General features: G+C 43.3%; 1 protein-coding gene across 1 annotated transcript in view; it reads right to left on the minus strand.

Annotated features, from left to right (window-relative positions):
* Positions 1 to 897: 897 nt before the first annotated feature.
* LOC143296061 (DNA polymerase eta-like) overlaps positions 898 to 25216 on the minus strand; it is a 128383-nt gene continuing 104064 nt past the window's right edge. The window contains exons 10-11 of the mRNA XM_076607813.1: positions 12068 to 12243; positions 898 to 10513 (exon numbers count right to left, since the gene is read on the minus strand). Coding sequence (XP_076463928.1) covers positions 9262 to 10513; positions 12068 to 12243 — 1428 coding nt within the window. The 3' untranslated portion in view covers positions 898 to 9261. The remainder of the gene's footprint in view (positions 10514 to 12067; positions 12244 to 25216) is intronic.

A 25216-nucleotide genomic window follows, 5' to 3' on the forward strand; every position in this document is an offset into this window, starting at 1 on the left:
TTTTAATGTGGACAAATGTAAAGTGATGCATGCTGGTAGAAGAAATCCAAACAAAACATATACTATGCAGCTGAATAACACTACAAACATAGTAAAATCATGTGACAATGAAAAAGACCTAGGAGTCACTTTAGATAGTAATCTTTCATTTGACCTATATATTCATAACTGCCATAAATAAAGCAAATCAAGTGATTGGAATAATCAAAAGAACTTTTAATTATCCTGACTGTGATATTTTTGTAAAACTATATAAAGCTCTGGAGTATGGAAATAATATTTGGTGTCCTCATCAATCGATTGCAATTGAGAGGGCACAGAGACGAGCTACAAAGCTTGTACATGAATGTAGGCTCATGTCTTATAATTGTGATATGCTAAGCTTGGCTTGGAGCTGTGACTTATTAAGAGATATAATGAATTTGCACATCCTATGCTCACAGCGCCAAGTTGTAACAAGGTACACTTGGTGGTAAAGGGCTGTGGTTTAGGGATGGATTAAATTTGGTTAAAAGAACTGATAATTTAGATCTATTATGTGATGGATCTTTATCCTGTCCGCAACGCCACTTTTGTAGCGGTGTAGTGGTATATAAGGGGACGAGTGGTATATAAGGGGACGAGTGGTATATAAGGGGACGGCGGTACAAAAGAACTAAATAAATGATGATTTACTGTATTAAAGGATAGACATGAACTCCCGCACACAGGCCAGGAACATATGGAGGCCAGTCACAAATGGGTTTTTCTATTGTTTTATTTACAATAGTTATTAGATGAGAAGAAGAGCTAAGAAGAAGATATAAGAAAGAGAAGACAAATAATGAGAGAAGAACAGAAGAACAAATAATGGAGAAGAACAGAAGAAGACAATGAGAGAAGAGATGAAAGGAGAAGAGATGAAAAGAAGAAGACAGTGCAGTGACACGTAGCGAGATGTCAGCCTGTGGGAACACACACGACACACACACTGCTTGCGACGCAGCAAGAGAGAGAGAGAGAGGCTCTGGTCAGATGACTGACCAGGTATGGAGTGACCACTCAATCACTCACTGTGCCAATTTATGCAAGTTAAGCGAACTACAAAGACAATCACATGTGCTGCGAAGCAGATCGGCTCAAATTAGGCCAAATCTGAGAGAAACTGTGTTTCTTACAAGGTGTTCAGTGATAGATTTCTTAATGATTCCTGCACTGATTTACGTCGGATAAGTTGCAAAAGAAAGAGCTCAACGCCTACTTTCTAATGAGTATAGGAATGAAGTGTTGATTATTTACGATGAATTTATAATCTAAATTTAAGTCACCTGAACAGGGTCAGTTTTAACGAGCTCGTCGCTGAAAATTACAAACTGCGTTAAATCAGTTTAATGTAGGCAAACATAAATGGCTGTGCGAAATAACAGAAATCATGCACGCCATTCGGGCCACTGGGATGGGGCACTAAAATTTTATTTTCCTGGTGGGTGAAACTTTGCTAGTTTCTGTTCAGGACGCTAACAATACTTTAAAAAAAATTTTTTTATATCGAAGACCCGCTAAAAATGTGTTATGGAATCTTCTGACAATCACAGCTTCTGACACCATGCTTTACAAGGCAGACAAAAGAACAAAGTTTCGACTTCCCTCAAATAACAGGTGTGAATCTTTTGTCAGTCATCAGGAATGATTCTGGTTTATCTTTACAACGAGGTAGGGGAAGTGACAGTCGCATCATTTAAACCGATAGCGTGCAAGCCTTTACTGAACAGTAATCGGGGTTTAAAAAATATAATAAAAATTCTGTTTCATCAGATTAACTCAAGGTTTCATACATTCCTCAATTTTATGATTATTATTTACAGGAACCCTTTCTGCTTATTTTGAATTGTCTAGGCTATATGGTAAATGAATAAAAACATCTTGCAAATAGCAATCCCCATTCATACTTTGTGGGTCAAAACAGACCCACACTTTCTAGAGAACAAAATATATAACAAAATATATCAACAATGTCCATCCCAACATTATGGGTCTCACAGACCCACACACACATGATCCCCATTCACAAAAAGGGAAAGGACAAGTCGAAGGCTGACAGCTACAGACCCATCTGCCTTACAAGCTGCTTAGGAAAGCTGATAGAGAGACTAAGCTTGTCTGGCACCTTAAAAAGTATCAGCTGCTGAGCCCTGAACAGGCAGGCTTCCGCCAACACAGATCAACAGAAGACCAGATCACATTCATCACTCAAAGCATTGAGGACGCATTCCAAGAAAAGAAGAACACGCTTGCTGTCTGGACTGTTACCTAGTTCAAACAAGGGACCCTCAGATCAAAAGTCATATGCGTTTATCACTCGGCTATTGTACCTGACTAATTGTTCATGGACAATTATAGCACTTCCACAATAAAAAAATAAAAAAAATAAAAAAAATTTAAAGAAAAAAAGATATAAATAAAAACTTTAAAAAAAAACTGTACAAAAGTCAGCCCTCTGACCAGACAGACGGAAAATAAACAATCTGGAGTTGACTGTGTGACGATGTGTAATGTGAAAGCTTCTGACCATCTCACAATGCAGGGAAGAAAGATTTTACATGTGCATGCTTTTAACCAGCATCTGAAAAATGTATCTGTCTTTGTTCAGTATGAAGTCTGAAACAGGATCATTGGCAGCAGTCATACACCACGATAAAAACTCACACCCAGACATTACCTATGCAGATGAAAATAAGTTGAAGTCCGGCAGAGGTCTATTGGGGCATGAAAAATCATGTGCAAACTTTCAGCTTTGACAAAATAAGTTAGTTTGGGGATTTACTGGCCATGGTTATGTCAGTGTCTATGTTGCCTAATGGGGCACACTACCAAATACAAAAGGGAGGGTTTGCAGAGACTGCCAACTGTTTTATTCCCCAGTCAAACATTCTAATGAAATAAACGGAAATTGTGAAAAATTAGAGTTCCAACTTAAAATTATTTTTGAAAAGACCCAGATCATTCATCTGTTCATCTTATTGTTCCATTATTTAAGGCTCAAGCATTCTTTAACTATTCTCATGGAGTTCATGTGAACATATCAAGGACTGGAAAAGACATCCATCTTAAAAGTATTCCCAAATCAAAATATATGCAATCACACGTGCACAATCACATCAATCATGAACATGTGTTAAACTTACTTGGATCTAAAAGGGAAACATACTCCCTGTTGATCCTGTTCCATGCCCATCTTTGACCTATCCTTATCCTGAGAATATATATATATATATATATATATATATATATATAATATTTACAGTTGTGCAGATCTGTCATCTCCTGTTTGAAATTGTTGACCTTTTCTACTATGATACATTCCGCTGTTCTCCCAACATTTTCCTTATGGAAGACCGCACACTCAGACTGGGCCCTCAGCAACAACCAAATAAGCTCTGAAGCCTGTTTCATGTACTGCAAATGAAATAGTATGATACACAAATAAATTATATTTCACACTGAAATATTTACATCAGTACACAATTCAAATATGATTATCAAAATATATACAATGCTGTAAAAATAGATAGTCCATATATATATATATATATAGAGAGAGAGAGAGAGAGATGTGGATGTATGTATCTGTGTATAGTGAGGTATTTTGTATAAAATGTGTGGCAATGCATATCAGATTCATGTTCTGATGTTTCCCTGTAATCCCTGACCCAGCCTGTTAACTATCAAAGCTGTTTCCCTTTTCTTACTGTCTGTCCTTTGGCATTATCACTATAGCTTTCTGGTTTTTGCTTCACTGTCCAGTTTACAGAATCCAAAATGCAAGCTGTCTTCTTTTTTTCTTTTTCTTTTCTTCTTTTCTGTGCTTTCCACAGACTGGACAAGAAGGTGGATCTCTACAACAAATGCTGGGGTTTACTTTGTTTAGGGTTTTTTGCCCCTCACATTTTGTTTCCACCATTACTACTTGGAGTCTCTTGCTGAGACACAGTTTCTGTGCAGCATTAGTCCTGTCCCTTGCCTCCACTTTTTATCCTGGAAAAATTAACCCAGTGCTTTTTATCCTGTTTTTTCTCCTTGCATCCTAATAAAATTCCATGTCTCTTCTGTTTTCTTCATACCTGCTGAACATTTTGTAGCTCCCATCTATCATTCATCATCAATGCCTTTGACAGGAGATTTCCCCAGCAAAATGTGACCACTTGCATCACACATATCAATGTTGAGGTGAAAAAGGGATACAGGTTTCATCAGGAATTGTAGAATTTAGACAGCATGTCCTGTAACATCACATTCTGCTCACTTCTCAGCTCATAAGTTCAGAGCCATACAGAGTTGATTATAGTTTCTTCAACTTGTGTTCAAAATTTATGTGTTTTGCAAACAGACAGGCTACCACCTTCATTCATGACATTTTGCACTGGCATATAACCAAAGAAAAAAACCTTAAAAATCCTCCATCATCCCATGATGATGAACGGGGTCATCAGAGATAACCAACACAGAAAATCTTGTCAGCCTCCATCTGTCAGAAAAATCATGTGAATTATTATAATATGCATTACATTCATCTGTCTGCCCAAATCATGTGATCAAAATATCAGATGACATATGCCTGGGAAATTATTCAAACTTTCAGCACACTGTGGCATCAGAGGCAGCGAAAAAGCGGACATTCTGGCAAAAGGAGCAGGCCAACAAAATGGTGTCATACGATGAAATCAAGACAATCATCAAGGCACAGCAAGGAATAAAGTGGCGCCTCCAGCACACCAAATATAACCCAGAAGAGTGGAGAATGCCCTTGTGGTGAGAGACCAATGACAACCGACCACATCCTTCAAGACTGTAGGATGCATGCAGCATCCAGGAGGAAGTACTGGCCAACACTGACAGCAGTGGAAGCCAAACTGTACGGCACCCTGGCAGAGCTGCGACAGATGGCAGCCTTCATCGAGGACACCAGGCTGCTCATCTAATGGGAGGCGAATGTGGAAGAAGAAGAAGAAGAAGAAGAATTCAAACTTTCACCCAACACTGCACAGCTCTGCAGTTGCTATGACACCAATTATGGAAACATAGTTTTACTTCGAGTATGAACTTTGGCCCACAACCCCAAGTCTGTGAAAGGAATACATGTGTGTGTGTGCGCATGTGTGTGTGTATGCGTATACTGCAGTGATAGGGAGGGTGTGCAGACCCACTTTCGTCTTATTTTTGTGGAGGTTCTGGTTATTTTTAGTGAGAACCACGTGTGCATGTGCATTCCATTTCCTTTTTTTCCAGGTCACTGAAAGGCTAAAATTTCGTTGTGGACATTGATGTTCTGATGAAAGGATTTTGAACATTTTTTGTGACTATTTTTGCAAGTTTACAAGATATATTTGGTTTTATTAATATAAATACACCTATTATTTGCTTCAGTCTTCTATGTTTACTTTGAGCGTGTTTCTTGTCATATATATGCCATTACGTATTCAAACTGATCTGTTTATAAACTCTGCTGAAAAGTTGTGAGAACAACTGCAGTGCAAACTAAGAGAAGCCAGTTACAGTGGTGGGCTGCCCATTTTGTCATATGACCTACTTCTTATTCTGCGAGTGACAAGAAGCCCTCCACAAAAGCAGGCTGCACACCCTCCCAAATAAAAGAATTAACAACTGTTGCTGCCAAAGTAATCAATCCACAGTGATTTGTGCTGCATCCAAGTGAGTACCACTAATAGAGGGGTTGGACTTGTTTCTCAAGTAGGCTGGATGTCTTGTGACCTGGCCACACAACCAACCAAGTGACTGCACTGCTACTGGACTAATCTAATCTTAGCAATATACTTTCTGTGTAACATGTTCATGTGTTGAATATGACGTCAACCTGTTAACCATATCATAAACCAGAGAACAGATGGTTAAGCTCACAGGAAAGTGTTCTGTGGATGATATACTATGTAACACTGTCCTGACTGCACACCTTTCTGTGGCTGCAAGAAAAGGTGCAAAACAATAGGGAACCACAAAACTTTATATGCCTTTGTCTGTACGAGGGGTACCGCTTACTAGAAAAAGCAACGTGGAGCAAAGTCAGGGAAGTATACCAGCAAAATGGCAAAGTTTTAAATAAAAGTATAAATAATATTCAACAACTGGAATCTATCAATCAATCAAATACATTCAGTAATTTAATCAGATTAAGGCAAATTCAGGCTTTATCGAACAGGATAAATCTGAACGCTTTTATAACAAAGTTCAGCAAAGATGTTAAATGCATGTGTGGAGAATCTATTTCTAGCAAACACGAACTCTTTGAATGTCAGAGTCTAAAATCGTTTTTACCAAACTTCTCGGAAAATTCTTGTGAATGTATTTTTGACAATTCAAGATGTTATCTGCTATTGCAGAATGTTTGCTGCATAGTCCAACAGGGCATTTGTTATAGTTGTTTGATGTTAACATTTCCTTCCATATGCCTATGTCTCCCTTTTTGACTCACTTTGTAAACAAAGTGAGTCTATGTTTTAACCCGGTGTTCGGTTGTCTGTGTGTGTGTGTGTGTGTGTGTGTGTGTGTGTGTGTCCGTGGTAAACTTTAACATTGACATTTTCTCTGCAAATACTTTGTCAGTTGACACCAAATTAGGCATAAAAATGTAAAAGTTCAGTTCTTTCCAGTCATCTTGTTTAAAACAATATTGCACCTCTGGGATGGGCACCAAAAAAAAAAAAAAAAAAAAAAAAAAAAAAAAATGAAGGCTAATTATATGCAAACTGCACTTATATTTATATTTTTTGTATTCTCTAAACTTGGCACTTTGATCTGATATTCTGACCCAACAACAAGAGCAGTCATTATTATCATTTTTTGTTCAAACAGGAACTTCTTTTGCTAAGCATGGAAGTTTTATTTATTTTGCAAACGTTTTGGTGCAGATAGTAAAAAAAGGGAAATTACTCTGTAATTAATGCTAGGGGACTTAATTTGCTTTAAACTGATCTTTCTCATCTTAAACATTACATTTTGAAATTATACTCAATACATAAAAAGCTTGGATTTTTTTAAAAGTGTATCACAAGTGAGTCTTGAAGGCCTTGCCTCTCTTGTATTGTTTTATTTTTCCAATGCTCTGTATCTTTCCCCACCACACACACATGCACACACACACATACACACACTCACCATTCTTCACCCTCTGCCCAATTGTGTTCCCACCACGCCGCCCCCACCCCCCTCCCCTTTTTTCTCCCTGTCTAATATCATTTAAAGTAGAAGACATTAAACTGAAGACCACTACACTAAGCATTTTACATAATCTAAACCTGAATTGTTGTCACCGATTCTTTCCAATTACTTCATGTTTGTTATATTTCAATTTTTCTTTGTTAAAACACTTTGCTTGCTTTTTTTCTGATCCTGAAATATTATTTTGTCTCTGATTCTAATCAATTACTTTATGTTTATTATATTTCAATATTTCTCTCTTTAAACATTTCTGTTTGCATTCTTTTCTTATTGATGTACTTCTCATCATATATATTTACTTTTAAAACATTTAAATTGCTTTTTCACGTACTGAAATACTTATTTCAACGTTTTCAATGTAATTCGTATTGGTTATTCTTCATACTTTTTTTTTTCTTTTAAGACTTATTGTTTGCTGTTTTACTACTTGATATTCTACTTTAACCTCTTCAGTGCTGGACATTATTCTGGCTTGCGCTTCCTATTTGCCAGGTGGTTTTTTGGTTATGGTGGGTGATTAAAAAATAATTCTAGCATCCAAACAATTTTATCCAAACTTTACTGATAGGTAATTGAACAGATTATCAATTTCTGATAGTTTGAACTTTAACACAATGGTTAGCAATAAGTGAACTATAAATGCGAGATGCACAAATTTCAGACTTTCTGAATATATGTTACAGATTGTTTGTCAAAACAGCTGAAATGAACATTGAAAATAAATTAAGGCTTAAAACTAAATGTGTTGCCATACCTTTTGTTCCCATAAAGTTAAGAAATATAATCCTAACTTCAGGTATTCTACACAATTTCAGCCCATGATTCACAAGCAACTAGGCAACTGCAGTAGAAAAGTAGTCTGTAGAAACCAGTTTCTTTTAGTTCAGTTTCTGCAAGAGAAATATTAATCACACACACTTGCATGTGCCACGCTCACCAAATGTTTACAAATGATAGCCGATCCTCTTCTTTGATCAATGTATATATATATGCATCCTTGGCACTCAAGGTGTTAAATGTTTTCAATTAGTGTTTTTGTTTGTTTTATTTAATCTTATTTCTTTTTACTTACTGATTCACTCAGTAAGCTCTTTGCAGATGAACTTTTTAGTTTACAGCTTATTTCTCTTATCTACTCATTCATTCGGGAGAAACCTTGATGCACCAGGCCACAACAGATTATGTTTTGTCTTTGTGGACTTAAAAAAGCAACAACAAAAAACTCATTTGTGTAATGGCTTCATTTATCACGTCAAACTCAGCTCTGTTTGAAATGCAGATGTTTTCCCATGTCCCATGTGCTGAACCTTTTTGTTTTGTGTATATCCATGTCTTAGGACATGTAACCTACGAGTGACGCTGACAGTTTTCACACTGCAGCCCAAGTAGGGGTGTGGGGGTGGAGAGAGAGAGAGAGCAATTTTGTTGTATATGGTGATGATAAAGATGTTGAAGGTTGCATTTGACTATCTCATTTCTAGAATAAAGTTGAAAAAAAACCACATGATCCACAAAAGCATTTCTTTCAATTTGTGCACACTTCAAGTGTGTGCGTGCTGTGTGTGTGTGCGCTGTGTGTGTGTGTGTGTGTGTGTGTGTGTTTACAAGGTGATGCAAGTTTCTGTGGCAAATTTACATGAACGACATATATGAAACTGTTCCAAATCCAAATCTGACTTGCTTGCAGCCAAAGAAGTCTTTGCAGGCACCATTCTGTAAAGCATCAGTGTACATTGCCCTGAGAAAGACTTTTTCTGTTTCCTGCTATTTCAGAAGAGGCACTATCATGTGCACAAGACCGATTTTACAAAAGGGGGGAACATGCATCCTCAGGATTTCAGTGGTCTTTACTGTGCTTCTCAAGTTTAAGGAACCAAATTAATACCATTTAGAAACATATATTTGATTCAATCAAAGTATAACTTTGAATATTGGATTCAATCACAGTATCTATGCTTTCATATACACTTGATGAAACAAACACTTAACAGACAGTGATAATATTCTAGAACTCCTTTATGAACAATTGCATTCCCATTGCACCAGGGCTCAGTCCTTGGTGAAAAATGCCAACAGACTGCTGCTTTGCAGAGCTGATACTTTCCTGGGCCGACCCCTCCTTCCCCCACTCCTCTCTGAGGATTTTCTTTTGCTACAACTCCCTGTTCCCACCTTGTCAGAGAGCGACAATGGGGAGGCAGAGGGTGGTGGGCCATCAGATTGCTGAAGCTCCATGGCAAAATGAAAGTCAGAGTGCTCTGGCATCTCCCACACAGGCAGTGTCTGGCCGCATTTGTCACAGACCATCAGGTCTTCATCCTGTAGTCTGTTGCTGTGGCTGAACATTGCATTAGGAGGTCCAGGCCACTTGGAATCTTCTGCATTGCAGCTGGTTACAGTAGAAGGTGTGACTGTGGACGAGCTTCTCTCATCTGACCAATTTATACTGTCAGAATGTTGGTTATAAACAGTTTCAGTGCCCACCTGACTTTTTGGTGGGTCAGATTTTAAGGTAAAGCCCTTCCCTACAGTACTATCACTACTGGCCATCTCCTCAGCTTCCTCAAGCACCAAACAGGGCTGCTCAAAGTTTTCAGGCTGGATCACAGTGGCTGGTCTGTCACTGCTGCCTGCTTTTTGCAGAAGGTATGAGAAGCAATCAGGCTCTTTGTGTTTGGTGACTGAACAACCAGCTGCTTCCCAGCGCTCACTGTGAAAGGAATGAACTCCAAGTTGTTGCTGTTTTTGTCTGCTGGCAAAGAAACCCTTCTTCACACATCTCTCTTCTTGTTCATTCCCTCTTGAACCTTCTTTCCCTCTCACACTGGTGTCCTGGGTGCCCTCCTGGCTCTCTGACCATTGTATTGACTGTTTGAAATAAAACTTCAAGCTTGTTGATTTCTTCTTCTTGGGGTCTGGACAGGGGGTGAGTTGTGGTGTGGGACTCCACTGGTCTGAACTGATGTGCAGAAATGAAAGTGGGTTTGGATATGAAGACCGATCTCTGACGACGACTGCAGCTGATCCTGTTGACCTGGCACCACTGACATTGTGTGTGAGCCCCAGCTGACTGCCAGGGTCCCAGGCTAACTTTGAACTGCAGCCGGTTGATGATGGAGTGATGTCCCTCACACCCACAAGCTGGTTTGACTGAGAGGGACAAGGGAGTGTAATTAAAGGTGAAGAGCAGAGATTACTGTGGGCAGCAGAAGCAAACATAGAGGTGATTTTTCTGCTGGAAGCCACCTGCTCCTCTTCAAACTTGCTGGCCGACAACCCCAGCATGGTGATAGGGGGCGTCCTGCAAACACACCGTCCACACAAGTTCATTCATACTGGGCTGTCGTAAATAAACACATGTTTATTCATTATGGGCTGACCTGAACAAACACATGTACATTCATACTGGACTGTCATAAATAAACACATGTTCATTCATACTGGTCTGTCATAAATAAACACATGTTCATTCATACTGGGCTGTCATAAATAAACACATGTTTATTCATTATGGGCTGACCTGAACAAACACATGTACATTCATACTGGGCTGACCTGAACAAACACATGTACATTCATACTGGACTGACCTGAACAAACACATGTACATTCATACTGGGCTGACTTGAACAAACACATGTACATTCATACTGGACTGACCTGAACAAACACATGTACATTCATACTGGACTGACCTGAACAAACACATGTACATTCATACTGGACTGACCTGAACAAACACATGTACATTCATACTGGGCTGACCTGAACAAACACATGTACATTCATATTGGACTGACCTGAACAAACACATGTACATTCATACTGGGCTGACCTGAACAAACACATGTACATTCATTCTGGGCTGACGTGAACAAACACATATACATTCATACTGGGCTGACCTGAACAAACACATGTACATTCATTCTGGACTGACCTGAACAAACACATGTACATTCATATTGGACTGACCTGAACAAACATGTACATTCATACTGGGCTGACCTGAACAAACATCTACATTCATACTGGGCTGACCTGAACAAACACATGTACATTCATACTGGGCTGACCTGAACAAACACATGTACATTCATACTGGACTGACCTGAACAAACATCTACATTCATACTGGGCTGACCTGAACAAACACATGTACATTCATACTGGGCTGATGTGAACAAACACATGTACATTCATACTGGACTGACCTGAACAAACATGTACATTCATACTGGACTGACCTGAACAAACAAACATACATTCATACTGGACTGACGTGAACAAACACATGTACATTCATACTGGACTGACGTGAACAAACACATGTACATTCATACTGAACTGACCTGAACAAACAAACGTACATTCATACTGGACTGACCTGAACAAACACATGTACATTTATACTGGACTGACCTGAACAAACATGTACATTCATACTGGACTGACCTGAACAAACACATGTACATTCATACCGGACTGACCTGAACAAACATGTACATTCATACTGGACTGACCTGAACAAACACATGTACATTCATACTGGACTGACCTGAACAAACACATGTACATTCATACTGGACTGACCTGAACAAACACATGTACATTCATACTGGGCTGACCTGACAAAGACAAAGCTTTCATTCATACTTCTGATGTTTAGTGCTTTATTTTTTGTGTTCAAAAGTAGTTTCTGAAACAGACACACACAAACACAACATGCGCATATGCATATATGCACAGTCAGTTTGTCTCACAGTCTGAGCAAAAACCAAGGTCAATCAATACTTTCACAGAGCAGATAGCAACAAAAAAGAAAAGAAAAAAGAGCAGTACAAGCACCACTCACCATTCTGGCCAGCTGGCAGCAGCAGTGCTGATCTTCAACAGCAAGGTGTACGCAACTTCTGCCATTTTTTTGTCATTGTAACTATGATGCAAGGGACACGTGCGACTGCCTGTCAACTGCGTGGGTTCTGCCATGTAACGGAAGTAGACTGTCATGGACTTCGCTGTTCGCTTGTTCTGGAAGAAAGTGGAAATGTATGCACAATTCACAGGAGAGAAAGATTTCCTGACAGTGTCAAATAAAAACAACAGAGGACAAATCTTCAGCAAAGTCTGTGGTGTTGGTTCGTAACCGCTATGATTTTCCTTTCCAAATTTTTTTCAGCTTGATCAAATGAAGGAGTGACAAGTAAATAGTAATAAGACACCAGCCGCCGTGGCAAAGTGGTTAGCGTAGTGGACTGACGGCTGGGAGGACGCAGGTTTGAATCCCAGTGGAGGTGGGTTTTTCACCCCGCAGCAGGCTCCTTCCCAGAGTTGAGTGTGCTATGGACTTAAATGGGGAGGCTGGGACCACACAGTCGAGTATCATCCACTTCATGGATGCGTCTTTGGGGGTGTTGCTCTAATTACCTGACCAGCACTGCAAGTGTCTGTATCTATTGGGCCTGGTTGACTCCAGGATATCATTAAATCAGGAAGTGTAAAGTATCGCCTTATCGCCAAAATGGACCTCAATAGCAACATCCTCCTCCTCCTCCTTCTTCATCATCAATATAAACTAAAAAGTCCCAAAGTCTGTGGCCTTTCATGCCCTGCTGTCATCGTGACCTCAGTTTCGATACCCCTCCACTTCCATGCTTGGGATGAGTCCTGTCAATGTCTTCAGTGTTGACAGATTCATAGGGGGGCTGTTGTTGGAGGGATGAGGTGGCAGTCTCCACTCAGGGAGGGACGCTCACTCAGTCTGGCTCTGCGACTCAGCCATTACTGTCATCAGTAGGGAGTTTAGTAGGTGGTGTCCTGAGTACATTGAATTAGAACAGGCACCACTGGACACCACAGAAGTGACTCGGCAGCAGTGCAGGGTCTCCTCTGGTGTGTGGTCTCCAGATGACCTAACATCTATGGTTCCCTGTGGACTGCCAATGCTGGGACTGTGACAGACAAACCTGGGTGTGGCCATGTTAGGGGGACTCGGAAATGGTGCAGTTGAAAGGGCAGCAACCCCCCCCCCCACCCCCCCCCCTGCATCCTATACCCCCCCCCCCCTCATGTGTTTCGCTGAGAGCACAATGCCTTTGTTGTGGCACCAACGAAGCAGAGCTTTGGCCTGTGGTCAGTGTTTGGTCATCACACATTTGCATTATTTATGTTATGCTGTTGCCTATTCCAAACTAAGTGGTAGTCTTTCCATTGTAATATATTTTTTTCCTTCAACGAGATTGCATTAACAGTCACATAGGGTAATTTAACATTAGAGAAGAGAGAAGACAGTGCAGCATGCAGGTTACTATGTCAACGAATGAAACGTTGCCCCAGTGACATTGCCCAACCAACCAACTTACTGCCCAAACTCCCAACGCTATCCGGAGAGGAAACTGGCAGAGAGGTCGGTAACTTCATCTGGGAAGTCAGACTGATCCTTCATCTGCAACCCCTGGATGACACGACAGCCTCTCTCTGGCTGATGTCAGCCCTTGATGGCCAAGCTCGCCAGCAGATCGTCAGGCTGCTGGAGACTGAAGTGGCCACACCCAGCCAAGATTCTTGCGGTTCTTGACGAGAACCGGAGAGAACAGTGGGACACCACAGCCCTTTCTGCTGCCTTCTTCAACTGACAGCGGCAGCCCAAGGAGACGGTGGTAGAGTACAGGTCTCATCCTCATTACCTGTGGGCCAAGGTCAACAAGGCTGAGGATGGGATCATGCAGGTACCAGCGACCATCCTCCACAATGCCTTCACCAGAGGCCTTCAGCCAGCGGCACTCAGGCACAATGTCAGGCGCTACATTAGAAACTACCCTGACACCACCTTCCAGGCAGCGAAGAAGAAAGCCCAGCGATGGCTGAGGGAGGACAGCAATGCTGATGACACCTGCCCTGGCATAGACAACATCATTGTTGCCTGCCTACAGACTCAGCCAGCCACACTCACAGCTGAAGTCAAAAGCCTACAACAACAACAGCTGCAGTTTCCCAGGCAGGCACACTGCCCACATCCTCCAGGACCAGCCCTTCACCCTCACTGCTGTGCTGCTGACTGGGCCCCAGACCCTCCACACTGTGTCTGGTGTGAGCAGTCTGTTTACACCAAGGACCAGTGTCGCCACAAGTGGCGCTACGAGAAGAAGGCCTGACAACTAACACAATTTTGGTCAATATTTGCCATACTCGGGCCAGTTTGCTTGTTGATCCGTGTGGGTGTCTTTGCAGTTAGCGTGAGTTGCAGAAATAGTCGAAGCATGTGATCACTGGTCACTTTTCACCTGAGCCTCCTTGTGGTGATAGCTAGCTGGCTGACCACTGACCCTGTGTGTGTCAGTGTGTGTGTTGCCCCAAAGGCCAGCGTCTCGCCACATCGCTGTAAATGTTAATGTGCTGATGATTTGTAGATTGTCCAACACATTGCTTGTATTCATATGAGTATGTTGATGGCGTTTGTTGGTAAACTTTGTCAGAAGAATTGCATTGTTCAATCACAGCTCCTATTACTGTTTGACGTAAATTATCATCCTGTCGTTGCGATTCGCTAATGGATAGTTTATTTGCCTGTTCTAGGGTGACGCGTTCTTTCTCATTTGCTCTCAATGATAAAGGTCAGGCTTTACTTATACCGCGTTAAGTGGAGGAAATTTAAATGTCGAAGCCACTTAATGGTCAAGCCATGATAGTTCTTCCAGTCGTTGTACTGAACACTGACTTACTACCTGGTCTGTCAGTTGCCAGTATTTAATCTGAAAGCTTCTTATTCTGTCATCTTGTTAATTATTCATGTATTATTTCATATCAGTACTAGTGTTTATCAGTCAGTGTTACACTGACTTTCAGTACTACCCATCTCATTTACAGTGTGCTTAATCCTTATGTGTGTGTAGTATTTTGTTGTGGTGATTACATGATAGTGTTGGATTAATATCAGTTATTGGTTAACACCATCTGAAATGAACCACAGTTTGCAAATTGTAATTCAGCTATCATGCTTTTTCCTATATGGCTTACTCCAGTATAGTGCTACATGATAACTGATTCATTTGAGTCACTGTGACACAGTATAAGCTTTAATCTATACTGTCAGTGTACTTTCACTAAATCAGCTTTGCTTCAACCACTTTAACCTCTTGACTGCGCTGTTGACGTACGGCGTACGTCATGAAATGTCGCTCAGCAATGCTGTATTGACGTGCGCCGTACGTCATGTTACAACGTTCCATGTTTCGAGTCCCGCATTGCAGAAAATACAGTCTGCTAACCATTAAATTAGCTCCCCTGAGAGCTCTTTATCTCCTGAGTTCCATAAGCTAAAATTATTCATTGGATTGTCATATTTATGGCGAAAGTTTTGCAAGTTTGTACGAAGCTCAAGTTGTGTTTGCAAAGCCATGGCTGAACGCAGACAAACCCAAACACTTGCACTTGTATTGAAAGAATTCTTTCGCGATGCAAACAGTAGAGATAAAGATTGTGGACTGAATGAGACAGAACTGCGTGAAGTTGATGCCGAAGACGCTGATTTTGACAGTGGAGGGGGGTGGGAGGTGTTGTGTGATGAAACTGAAGACAAGCAAGCTCAGCTGATTCAAGATGCAGGTGGGTGTTTTCGAGGTTTGTCAGTTTATTATTTGCTCTCCGTTTGTTGTAACAATGAATATGACTGCATTGTGTGTGTTTTGAATGTGTTAGCTGTGGTAAGTGGCTTCGTCAGTCACTGATCAGTGTGTGTGAGTGAGAGTCAGTCACGTGGGTACTGTGTCTGACCATCACAGCCCAGGGGGGCGTGGCTTGCTGGCTGGCTCATTGTTGATGACAGCGTGTGTCGCTCGCCTGCAGCTTTCTGTGTGTTCGTTCCTGAGTGTGTATTGGTTTGTTGTTGTTATTGTTGTTGTTTTGTGTGTGTGTGTGTGTGTGTGAGAGAGAGAGAGAGAGAGAGAGAGGGGCGGGGGGGCGGGGGGCGGGGAAGAGATGATGTTTATAAAACTGAAATCAGAGAATGATATACAGAACTGTATGTCTAAATTACTTTGTAAATGCAACACTTGTAGAAGTGTGTGTGTGTGTGTGTGTGTGTGTGTGTGATGTGTTGTCATTTTGTTTTGTATGAGAAAGAAAAATGAAGGGGGTGTGGCATACCATGAACCAGTTTCAGTGTGTGTGTGTTTTGGGGGGTGGGGTAGGTATGTGTGTGTTTGTATTTCAGCTTCTGAAAACAATCAAAAATAAAATGGTACCATTTCATGATCTTTTTATATGTAAAAAACAAAAACAAAAAAAAACCCAAACCCAACAGACTTAGTCTTTTATGCAATGTGTTTCAGGTATGCAGCATGCTGATGATCATGATGTTCATCCTGGACTATCTGGAGTTGACAACTTGCCTCAAACCTACAACTGAAGACCAGCAGCAGCAAGACCAAAAGGCAGTAAACAAGCCTCCAGCAATTCTGGATTACAACAAAAACATGGGTGCCATGGACCATCATGACCAACAGCTGCAGCCCTACGATGTCACAAGGAAAACCTTGAAGTGGTACAAATAGCTGTGTGTGCATTTTCTACAAATTGCCATGCTGAATGCACACATCCTCTACAAAAAAGCAGGCAACAGCAGTACACTCCTGGACTTCAGAAGGATGTAATTAGTGCCATGATTTTTGGTGACCAAGACACTGCTAAAGATGACCACGCTGTTTGTCTTGTGTGGACGACACTTCATCCCACCTACCCCACAGAAGGCCTGGCCACAAAGGAGGTGCAGAGTCTGCTGGAAGAAAGGACAAAGAAAGGGTGTGGGGTTCTACTGCCCAGACTGCCCCAGCAAACCAGCACTGTGTCTTGAAGACTGTTTCTGCAAGTACCCCACACAGCGTTTTTACTGGCGGTAGATCCTGGGTGAGTACACCCTTTTCATTCTTTGTGTGGACTGTGTTGGAGTCTTATGCACCTGGACACTGTTGCTCAGCCTTGACAGTGTGTGTGGTTGATCACAACAGTCACAAGAAAGACAGGTTGATAACCTGTTTGATATTGTAGCACCTAAATGATGGAATGACAGTCCCAATTTTTTTAATTAATGCATTTGATGGAATTTTTCTGTCAGATTGACTCATTATTTGAACATGTGAGTATCAAAAACAAAATCTTGGTTCATTTTCCTTTCATTTGATATATACTTTTATGCACTTATCTTCAGTACTTTTTGAAATATAAGCAAATTAAAATCATTGGCGTGTTTTTCGTGTTTTTCTGAAAATTTTCTCAGCATAGCCCATAGCAAAACGTACTAGCAGTGAAGGGGTTAATTACACTGTTTACATGTCTAAGACATGTCATTTGTTGTCAGTGTTTGGTCTTCACACATATGTATTATTTATGTTATGTTGTTGCCTACTCCAAACTAAACGGTAGGCTTTCCATTGTAATATATGCTGTGCTTACTATCCACTTGCATTACCGACATGTACTTATGACATTTGTTTGTGTTGTCTTCTTTTCTTCTGTTCTCCTTCTCTTAATCAATATTGCAATAAAACAATAGAAAACCCTTTTTGTGACTGGCCTCTATATGCCCCTGTCCTGTGCAAGGGGCTATTTATCCTTTCTCTTTTCATCCTGTAAATTCAGTAATTCTTTTGTAATCCCCTTTTATATCTCACCATTGGATTTGGGATTTGCCTTACACAAGTGGCGTCACTGACAGGATACTGATCCACAACAAGATTGATCCAAAAATATTCATCCAAGAATATTCCTTTTCCCTTCAATGTTTTAATTCTTTAATCTTTTATCCAAATCAAATCCAAACAACAATGAACACCCCTTACCACTCATGTGTCCATTACATATAGATCTAGATCAAATTGTGTGTATGTGTGTGTGTGTGTGTGCGCGCGCACGCCCACCTGCGTTTCCAGATAATTTCTTTTCTTTTTACTTTTTTTTTCTTTCTTGATTCTTTTCAGTTGTTGGATTTAGTGCATGCCACAAGTGAGTCTTGAAGGCCTTGCCTCTCTTGTTAAAATAATATTTTCATGTTCTGAGTGTCTTCTATGAAACTAAGAATTGATTTGTTGAGCAATCTTGCATGCGAAACAGACAAATGAACAAATGGGCAAGCATGAAATGAAGAACATTCTAAATATATGTGACAGAAAAGGTTGCATCATAACGAACATCAAACCTATTTGGTCCAGCTTTCACACTCCTTATGTGAAAGTAAAGCACTGTGAAGCACCTTTTTTTTTCTATCATATTTATGTAGAGAGCTGAATCATTTTGATGTTAATCCCAACATCCCTTGAGAAAGATTCAGTTCAAGTCTTATTATATTATTATTTATATCATATTATATTTCATTACATTATATTCCATTATATCATATTCATATCATATTATACAGTATGACATATTTCTGTTTGAGTTGTACACATTGCCTTAATTCTGTTGTTTGCTATTGATTCAGATTCCGATGTTGAACTTGAGTCAATGCATTGCAGTAATACATCTTTCGTGAAATGCGATATAAATTGATGCGTTTCAGTGTCATTACTGTTGTCTTTACTAATGCCAGTTCCCCCCTAGGCCATGAACAATGAGCTGTGTCTGAGTCGGGAATAAATTTATGGTGTGACTGATTGCTATTAGAAAGCAGAACGAAAGCAAAATGGCGGACTGGACTGAAAGACTGGATTCTGATTTGGCTTTACAACACTGTACAAACAACTGAAGGCTGTAAAATTGTATTAAAAAAGTGTTTTTTCAAAAAAGCAGCAGAAAACAGAGCAGACGAATGGAGAAACACAGCCAAGCCAACAAGTCTGATTCCAGGCCAGTTTTCTGAAGATGATATCACTACCCAGAAAATAACACCCGCTCTTCACTGAGCCATCATGGAGGACTTTCACTTTACGGCAGATGCAGTTTTATGGATGTGTGTGCTTTAACCTGTTCAAAATAACTTTTTCTTTCTTATCCAGGGAGTGTGCCTTATGTGCTGCAGCACCTTGTAGGCTGTAAATTACGGTACTTAAATTCATGATCATGGAGGCTTTTGACAAGTCTTGGAACCTTCAATGGTTCCCTAGTGATGATATCATTTGGCAGTCGGATGTCCTACCTAGTTCGTTAAAACTCGTTTCAAAACTGTACTGAGGTAAAACTTACACCTTCCTCTCTGGTTAACTCACTTAGTACTGACAGTTAGCTCCCCTGACTTTCCCCACAGATGACCTATTTGTTTGGGTAAGAAAAGAAATTGCCAAAAACAAATGTTGGAATTTACTAACTTAAAACTTTCAAACTGATCAGTAACATAACGAGTTAGGGACAAAATATAAAACTTCCTCCCTTCTTATACTATCATATAGTAAGATGGTGAAAGTATCCATATCTTTTGCTTGAAATTTGCACACACTGATGACTTGTAAATGAATCTCAGAAAGCACACAGAGTTTGAAACAGATTAAATTCAGAACGTTTTATTGCCACAATGAAACAGTTCTTGGGTCTGACTTTACTGCCGGTTGGACATTATGATTTTTTTCAAGAAAACTGATTTGTCTGAAAGGACTGGACAATCACATTTATGTTATCTTTTACAGTAGTCACAACAAATTGTGAATGTCTTTTTATTTTTATTTTATTTATTTATTTTTTGTTGTTGTTGTGGTTGTTCTAGTCTAATTTGTCTGTACAAGTATTATATATTTGTCCAGAAAATATATTACTGTGTAAATTACCTGACAAATGCCGGAAATGAACAGGTTGAAAATGAGACAAAAAACAAATCACTGATTTCAAAACAATTGCAAGTCACTGGAAATCAACGAAATTGGAAAATATCATGTGTTTTGTATTCTTTATTCATTTACCTTTCAGAAAATATATACTTTTATGGGTGTCTCTCTAATAACGAAGTGCACAGAATAAAACAAACAAACAAACAAAACCCCTCCCCCCCTGTTTTTTGTGAAAAAAAACTTGGCAAACATTTCACTCAAAAGGAGGAGTTTGTATTATACTCCATGTTTGGTGTTAAATATACTTACCATGTCAAACTGATGCAAACTAGGCCTATTGGTTTGCTCTGCTTGGCCAAATTTCGCGCGGCTAACGGTGAAAAGACGGGCCCACCCGCTCTCAGCCAATCAAACGCCTCTAAAAACTATAAGCGCTTAATCATTCCGTGGCCATGAACAAAAATGCCCCATGAGAACCACGGCGGAGACGCGGGGACGGACGGGCGGGCATTCGAGTTTGACATGGTAAGTATATTTAACACCAAACATGGAGTATAATACAAACTCCTCCTTTTGGTGTCATATACTGTACCATGTCAAACTGATGCAGAATTTAAAGCAAATGGAGGAGGGCAACGCCTACTGGTTCATATGGGGAGCCCTTGTAACTGAGACGGCAGTGTTAGCCGCGACAAAGGAAATCCCCTTGGAACCGTCAGCCCTGGTCATACGGAAATTCCTGAGGTAGAAGTTGATGAAGGGATTCTCAGACCACCAGAAGGCTGCCTCCAAGACATGCTGCGTTGGCACTGAGTGCTGGAAAGCAGCCGAAGTAGCTATGGCCCGCACTTCGTGTGCTCTGGGATGAAGACAGCTGATATCCCTGTGTGCATGAGAGTAGGCTCTACGAATGACTTGGGAAACCTGGCGGGAAATGGTGCCTGCAGCGATGTCTTTCTTGTAATTCTCATTGAGGGAGATGAGCAGACACCTCTGAGAAGAACGCCTATGGCGAGACCTATCCCAATAATATTTGAGACACCGAACAGGACAGGTGCCTATCCTCATCTTGGGCAAGAATATCAGACAAAGGTCTGACTCTCAGAGAGGGGGAAGGAACCTCAGGGTCTTGGTTCTTAGCCAGAAACTCTGGAAGGAAACGAATAGTGATGGAACCATCTCTGTGGAAGGCCAGATCTTGTGGCATTCCACTAAGCCCATGCAGCTCACTTCTATGACTGCCTGTGGCCAGCCACAGAAGGAAAGTGGTCTTGAGGGTGAGGATGTCAAAAGGAATAGTCCCCAATGGTAGGAAGGGCTGTTTTCGAATGAAATCCAGCACCAGGAACAAGTCCCAGAGGGGCACTCTTCTGGGGTCTCTAGCTTCCTTCAGAGGGGCACCCCTAGCCACCTCTCTGAGCAGGCAATCCGCTTCCAAGGCGGAACCACCTAGCTGTTTGCAATGTGGTACAGAAGGCAGACCTGTACCCTCGCCCAGAACTAGCAGACAGGATGAACCGAGGAGCAGAGAGCCAGAAAGTTGGCCAGCTGCATGCTCGTAAGGTTCGTAGGGGTAATGCCCTGAGCTGTACACCACCGCAACCATTTCTTCCAGCGAAAGTCATACAAAGTCTCCGTTCCCTGCCTCCTTGCTTTGGTGACTATGGAGAGGAGGTCAGAGGAGGCACACCCCTGGGTCAGCACAGCCGACACAGAGGCCGACCGAGGGGTCGAGGACTTCAATGGTGATGCTGACAGTTCCGACCGCACAGCAGCCATGCGTGCTGGTGGAGCAGTTGAGGATTGGAATGCGGAGTGCCTGAGCGAGGCTGCCTCAGCAGATGAGATTTGGTTTCAAGTTCCAGGGGTGGGAACATGTGTCAGGGACTGAAGGTCCGGAAACCAGGTCTGGACTGGCCATTTCGGCGCAATGCGGATCAGCTGCGGGTGTTCCAATCTGTCTTTCCGTATCACCTTGGACAGAATTGGAAAGGGAGGAAATGCGGAGGCAATCAGACTGCTCCAATCTAGAGAGAGAGCATCCACTGCCCACGCTTCTGGGTCGGCAACCGAAGAGACGGAAGTGGGAAGTCTCTTGTTGAACAAGGTCCACCATCGGCCGAAACCACTGTTCCCACACCCCCTGAAGGCTGTCCTTGTCCAGGGTGCACTCTGTGCGTATGACACTCTTGGACCTGCTAAGAGCATCTGCCAAGAAGTTGGTTTTTCCTGCTCAGCGTCTCGCTGAAAGTGCAATGCCCTTGCTGTGGCACCAACGGAGGAGAGCCTCAGTCCGCATGGAGAGGTCTGCCGAGTGCGCTCCCCCCATTTGTTCACATAACATGCGACCGTCGTCTTGTCCGTGAACAAGCGGATGGTCTTGGCAGTGGCCTCCCCCATGAAGTGCAGGAGAGTCCTGCGAACTGCCTCCAGTTCCAGAACATTGATGTGGCACAGGCGCTCCTCCGGGGACCAAGTCCCTGCTGCATAGAGTGAGTCCATGTGGGCTCCCCAGCCCAGGGAGGAGGCGTCTGTGAAGAGTGCCACCTGAAGAGTAGGTGGGGCTAAGGGCACCCCCTGTGTCCGAAGGGGGGTGATTAACCACTCTGATGTCACCTCGAGGAACCACTCGCCCAGACATATCTGGGTATCCCATGGCTGAGTGCTCTGGGACTGGCGTAACCTCAGTGCCCTCTGGAGAGGGCGCTTGAGAACCCTGTCCAGGGGAATGAGAGGTGCCGTGGACTCCATCATGCCCAAGAGGGAAGAAAGTGTCCACGCTGTATCTTGGGAGGAGTGGCGCCAGTGGCTGAGGAGGCCTGCCAGACGGTCCCAGTGATCTGGCGCCAGAGAGACTATCATAGACCGCGTGTCGAATCTCATCCCTAAGAAGTCGAAGGACTAACGTGGGGACAGATCGCATATCTGCTGGTCCATGAGGAAGCCCCGTTGGGAGCAAAGGTCTAGAAGTCTGGCCGTATGACTCAGGCACAGGGCCTGCGACTGGGCCAGGATAAGCAAGTCGTCCAGGTACACACAGAGACAAATGGATTCCGAGCGGACGATGGACACCAATTCCCGCAGCACCTTGGTAGACAGGAAAGGGGCAAGGGACAGACCAAATGGGAGGGCCGGGAACTGGAACCCCTTGTCCCTCCACACGAACCTCAGGTACCGACGGGATGCCGAATGGATGAGTATATGAAAATAAGCATCTTCCAGATTGATAGAGGTAGGCCAATCACCTTGTTGGATGGTCTCCCGAATCTGTGCCTGTGTGTCCCTCTTGAATTTGATTTTGGGGAGGAATTTGTTGAGGGGGGACAAGTCCAAAACTGGTCTCCACCCTCCCGAGACCTTTGGAATCACCAACAACCAGCCGTAAAAACCGGGGCCCGGGTCCGAGAGTTGAGATATAGCCCCATGAGGAGTGGGTGCGATATCTCTTTTTCTAGGACGCTCTCCTGCTCCGTCGAGCTGGGCACCTAAGGAGGAGGAGTGGATCTTAGAGGGGGAGGTCCTCCACCCAAGACAGCATGTACCCAGACTCTAGCACCGACATAATCCCGTCGTTGAGTCCCAGAGCACACCACTGATGTGCATGCCGGGACAAGTTTCCTACTTGGAGGGGCTGAACGACTGGTGGTGCTGAATCGGGGCCCAGTCATTGGGGGTGCTGCCTTCTGGCCTTGGGCATGGCCAGTCGGCTTGGACGGACATAAGGTGGTTTATTCCTCTGACCCTGATTCAGCACACGCTGCCTTGACAGGCGGCGTGGTATATGGAGGGGCCCTGGTGGCCGGTCTCTTCAATGGCATAGAACCCTGGAGCCCATGAGAGGTGTGGGCCAAATATGAGGCCACCTCCCTGTTTGTCCCTGCCCTGTGGCTGACAAAATGGGGCGGGAACTGGCCGAAGAGGGAGTGCTGCTGTGCTGGGATGGACCGCAGGGCAGCCCTCTCCTCCACAGGAATGTTAGAGAGGCTGAAAATGGCATCACGCCGCGCTAGCACAGTACTGAAGTGAAGGCTGGTAGCTGTGTCTGCAGCTGCCGTGAGACCAGATGCTACCCTATTGCCAAAAGCGTGTAACCTCTGGTCGGTGAAGAGGCCCGGCGGGACTGAGGAAGGAGACCCCTTGTCCTGATTAACCGGACACTGTTCCCACAGGTCATTGGCCCTGTGAAGGAACGTGTCGAAGGTGTACGCCGTGGAAACCTCGAGGGGGCAGCGGCGGGCCAATTTGTCCCACTTTGCTAACGTTTTAAAGTATAGGTTAGCTGAAGTGGGGAAGGTGGTGCGCTGTGAGACCAACATCCTGTCCTGTGCGGAGGGCTCTGCTCCGCTGTAGGCAGGGTGGTCCTGTGTGTACCAGGACCACACCCCTCCCTTGGAGGAATCTTAAAGAAACTTTCCCGGGGAAAAGGCGCCCGGGGCAGAGAGGGACTCCCTGCCTGGAGGAGGGATGGAAGCAGCACCCCTGACAGTGCGGGCTGGCTTATTAAGCCATACCTGCACCATTTCTGGCACTCTGAGTTGCCTTGTGGTTCTGGAGTTAGAGTCACATGGCGTAAGGAGGGTCAAGGGTAACAAAGTAGCCTGAGGGACTGATTCGGCATACGTGACCCTATTGGGGAGGGTCAGTTGGAGCTCGGCAAAGTCCGAGTTTGGTTCAGGCTGGTCCCTAGGGAGGCATGGGCTCAATCTGTCCCCCCTGGGATGTGGGCGAAGAGTGTTCATCTGCTTGTTCGTCCTCATCCGAAGACAGGGGCTCCCACTCTTGTTCGCAGTCCATCCCCTGCTGGGTGCCATCCCAAGTGGATGTACCCACTGGGGCGTCCTGTGAGCTGTGGTCAGCCCAGCGGGATGAGCTGGGACGATCCCGAGCCGGGACCATGGCCGCCACTGTTATGTCCTTGACACCTGAAGCGGGTGGGGAGCGTGTGGACCGTAGGTCCAACCATGCTTGGGATGGTGGGTGCCACACCTTTTCAGAGAGGGCGCCCCTGGATGCAAGAGTGACCCACGAGTGCTGTGTGGGGACAAACACCCACTCATCTCACTGTAGGACCGAGGGCTGGGCAGGTGGGGACTGCCGGCTTCGCCGGGCCGAGTAGGGCCCTTGAGCAGCCGTCGGTCCTGACAAGGAGGCCGTTGTGACCGTGGAGGTCACCTGTGGGTTGACAGAGGCCCGATTTGTGGACAGAGTGGCAATATTGGTCGAGGAGCTCGACCTGACCGACAAGAAGTCGATCC

This window comes from Babylonia areolata, chromosome 21 (genome assembly GCF_041734735.1).
Source record: "Babylonia areolata isolate BAREFJ2019XMU chromosome 21, ASM4173473v1, whole genome shotgun sequence".
In the NCBI taxonomy this organism is placed as follows: domain Eukaryota; kingdom Metazoa; phylum Mollusca; class Gastropoda; order Neogastropoda; family Buccinidae; genus Babylonia; species Babylonia areolata.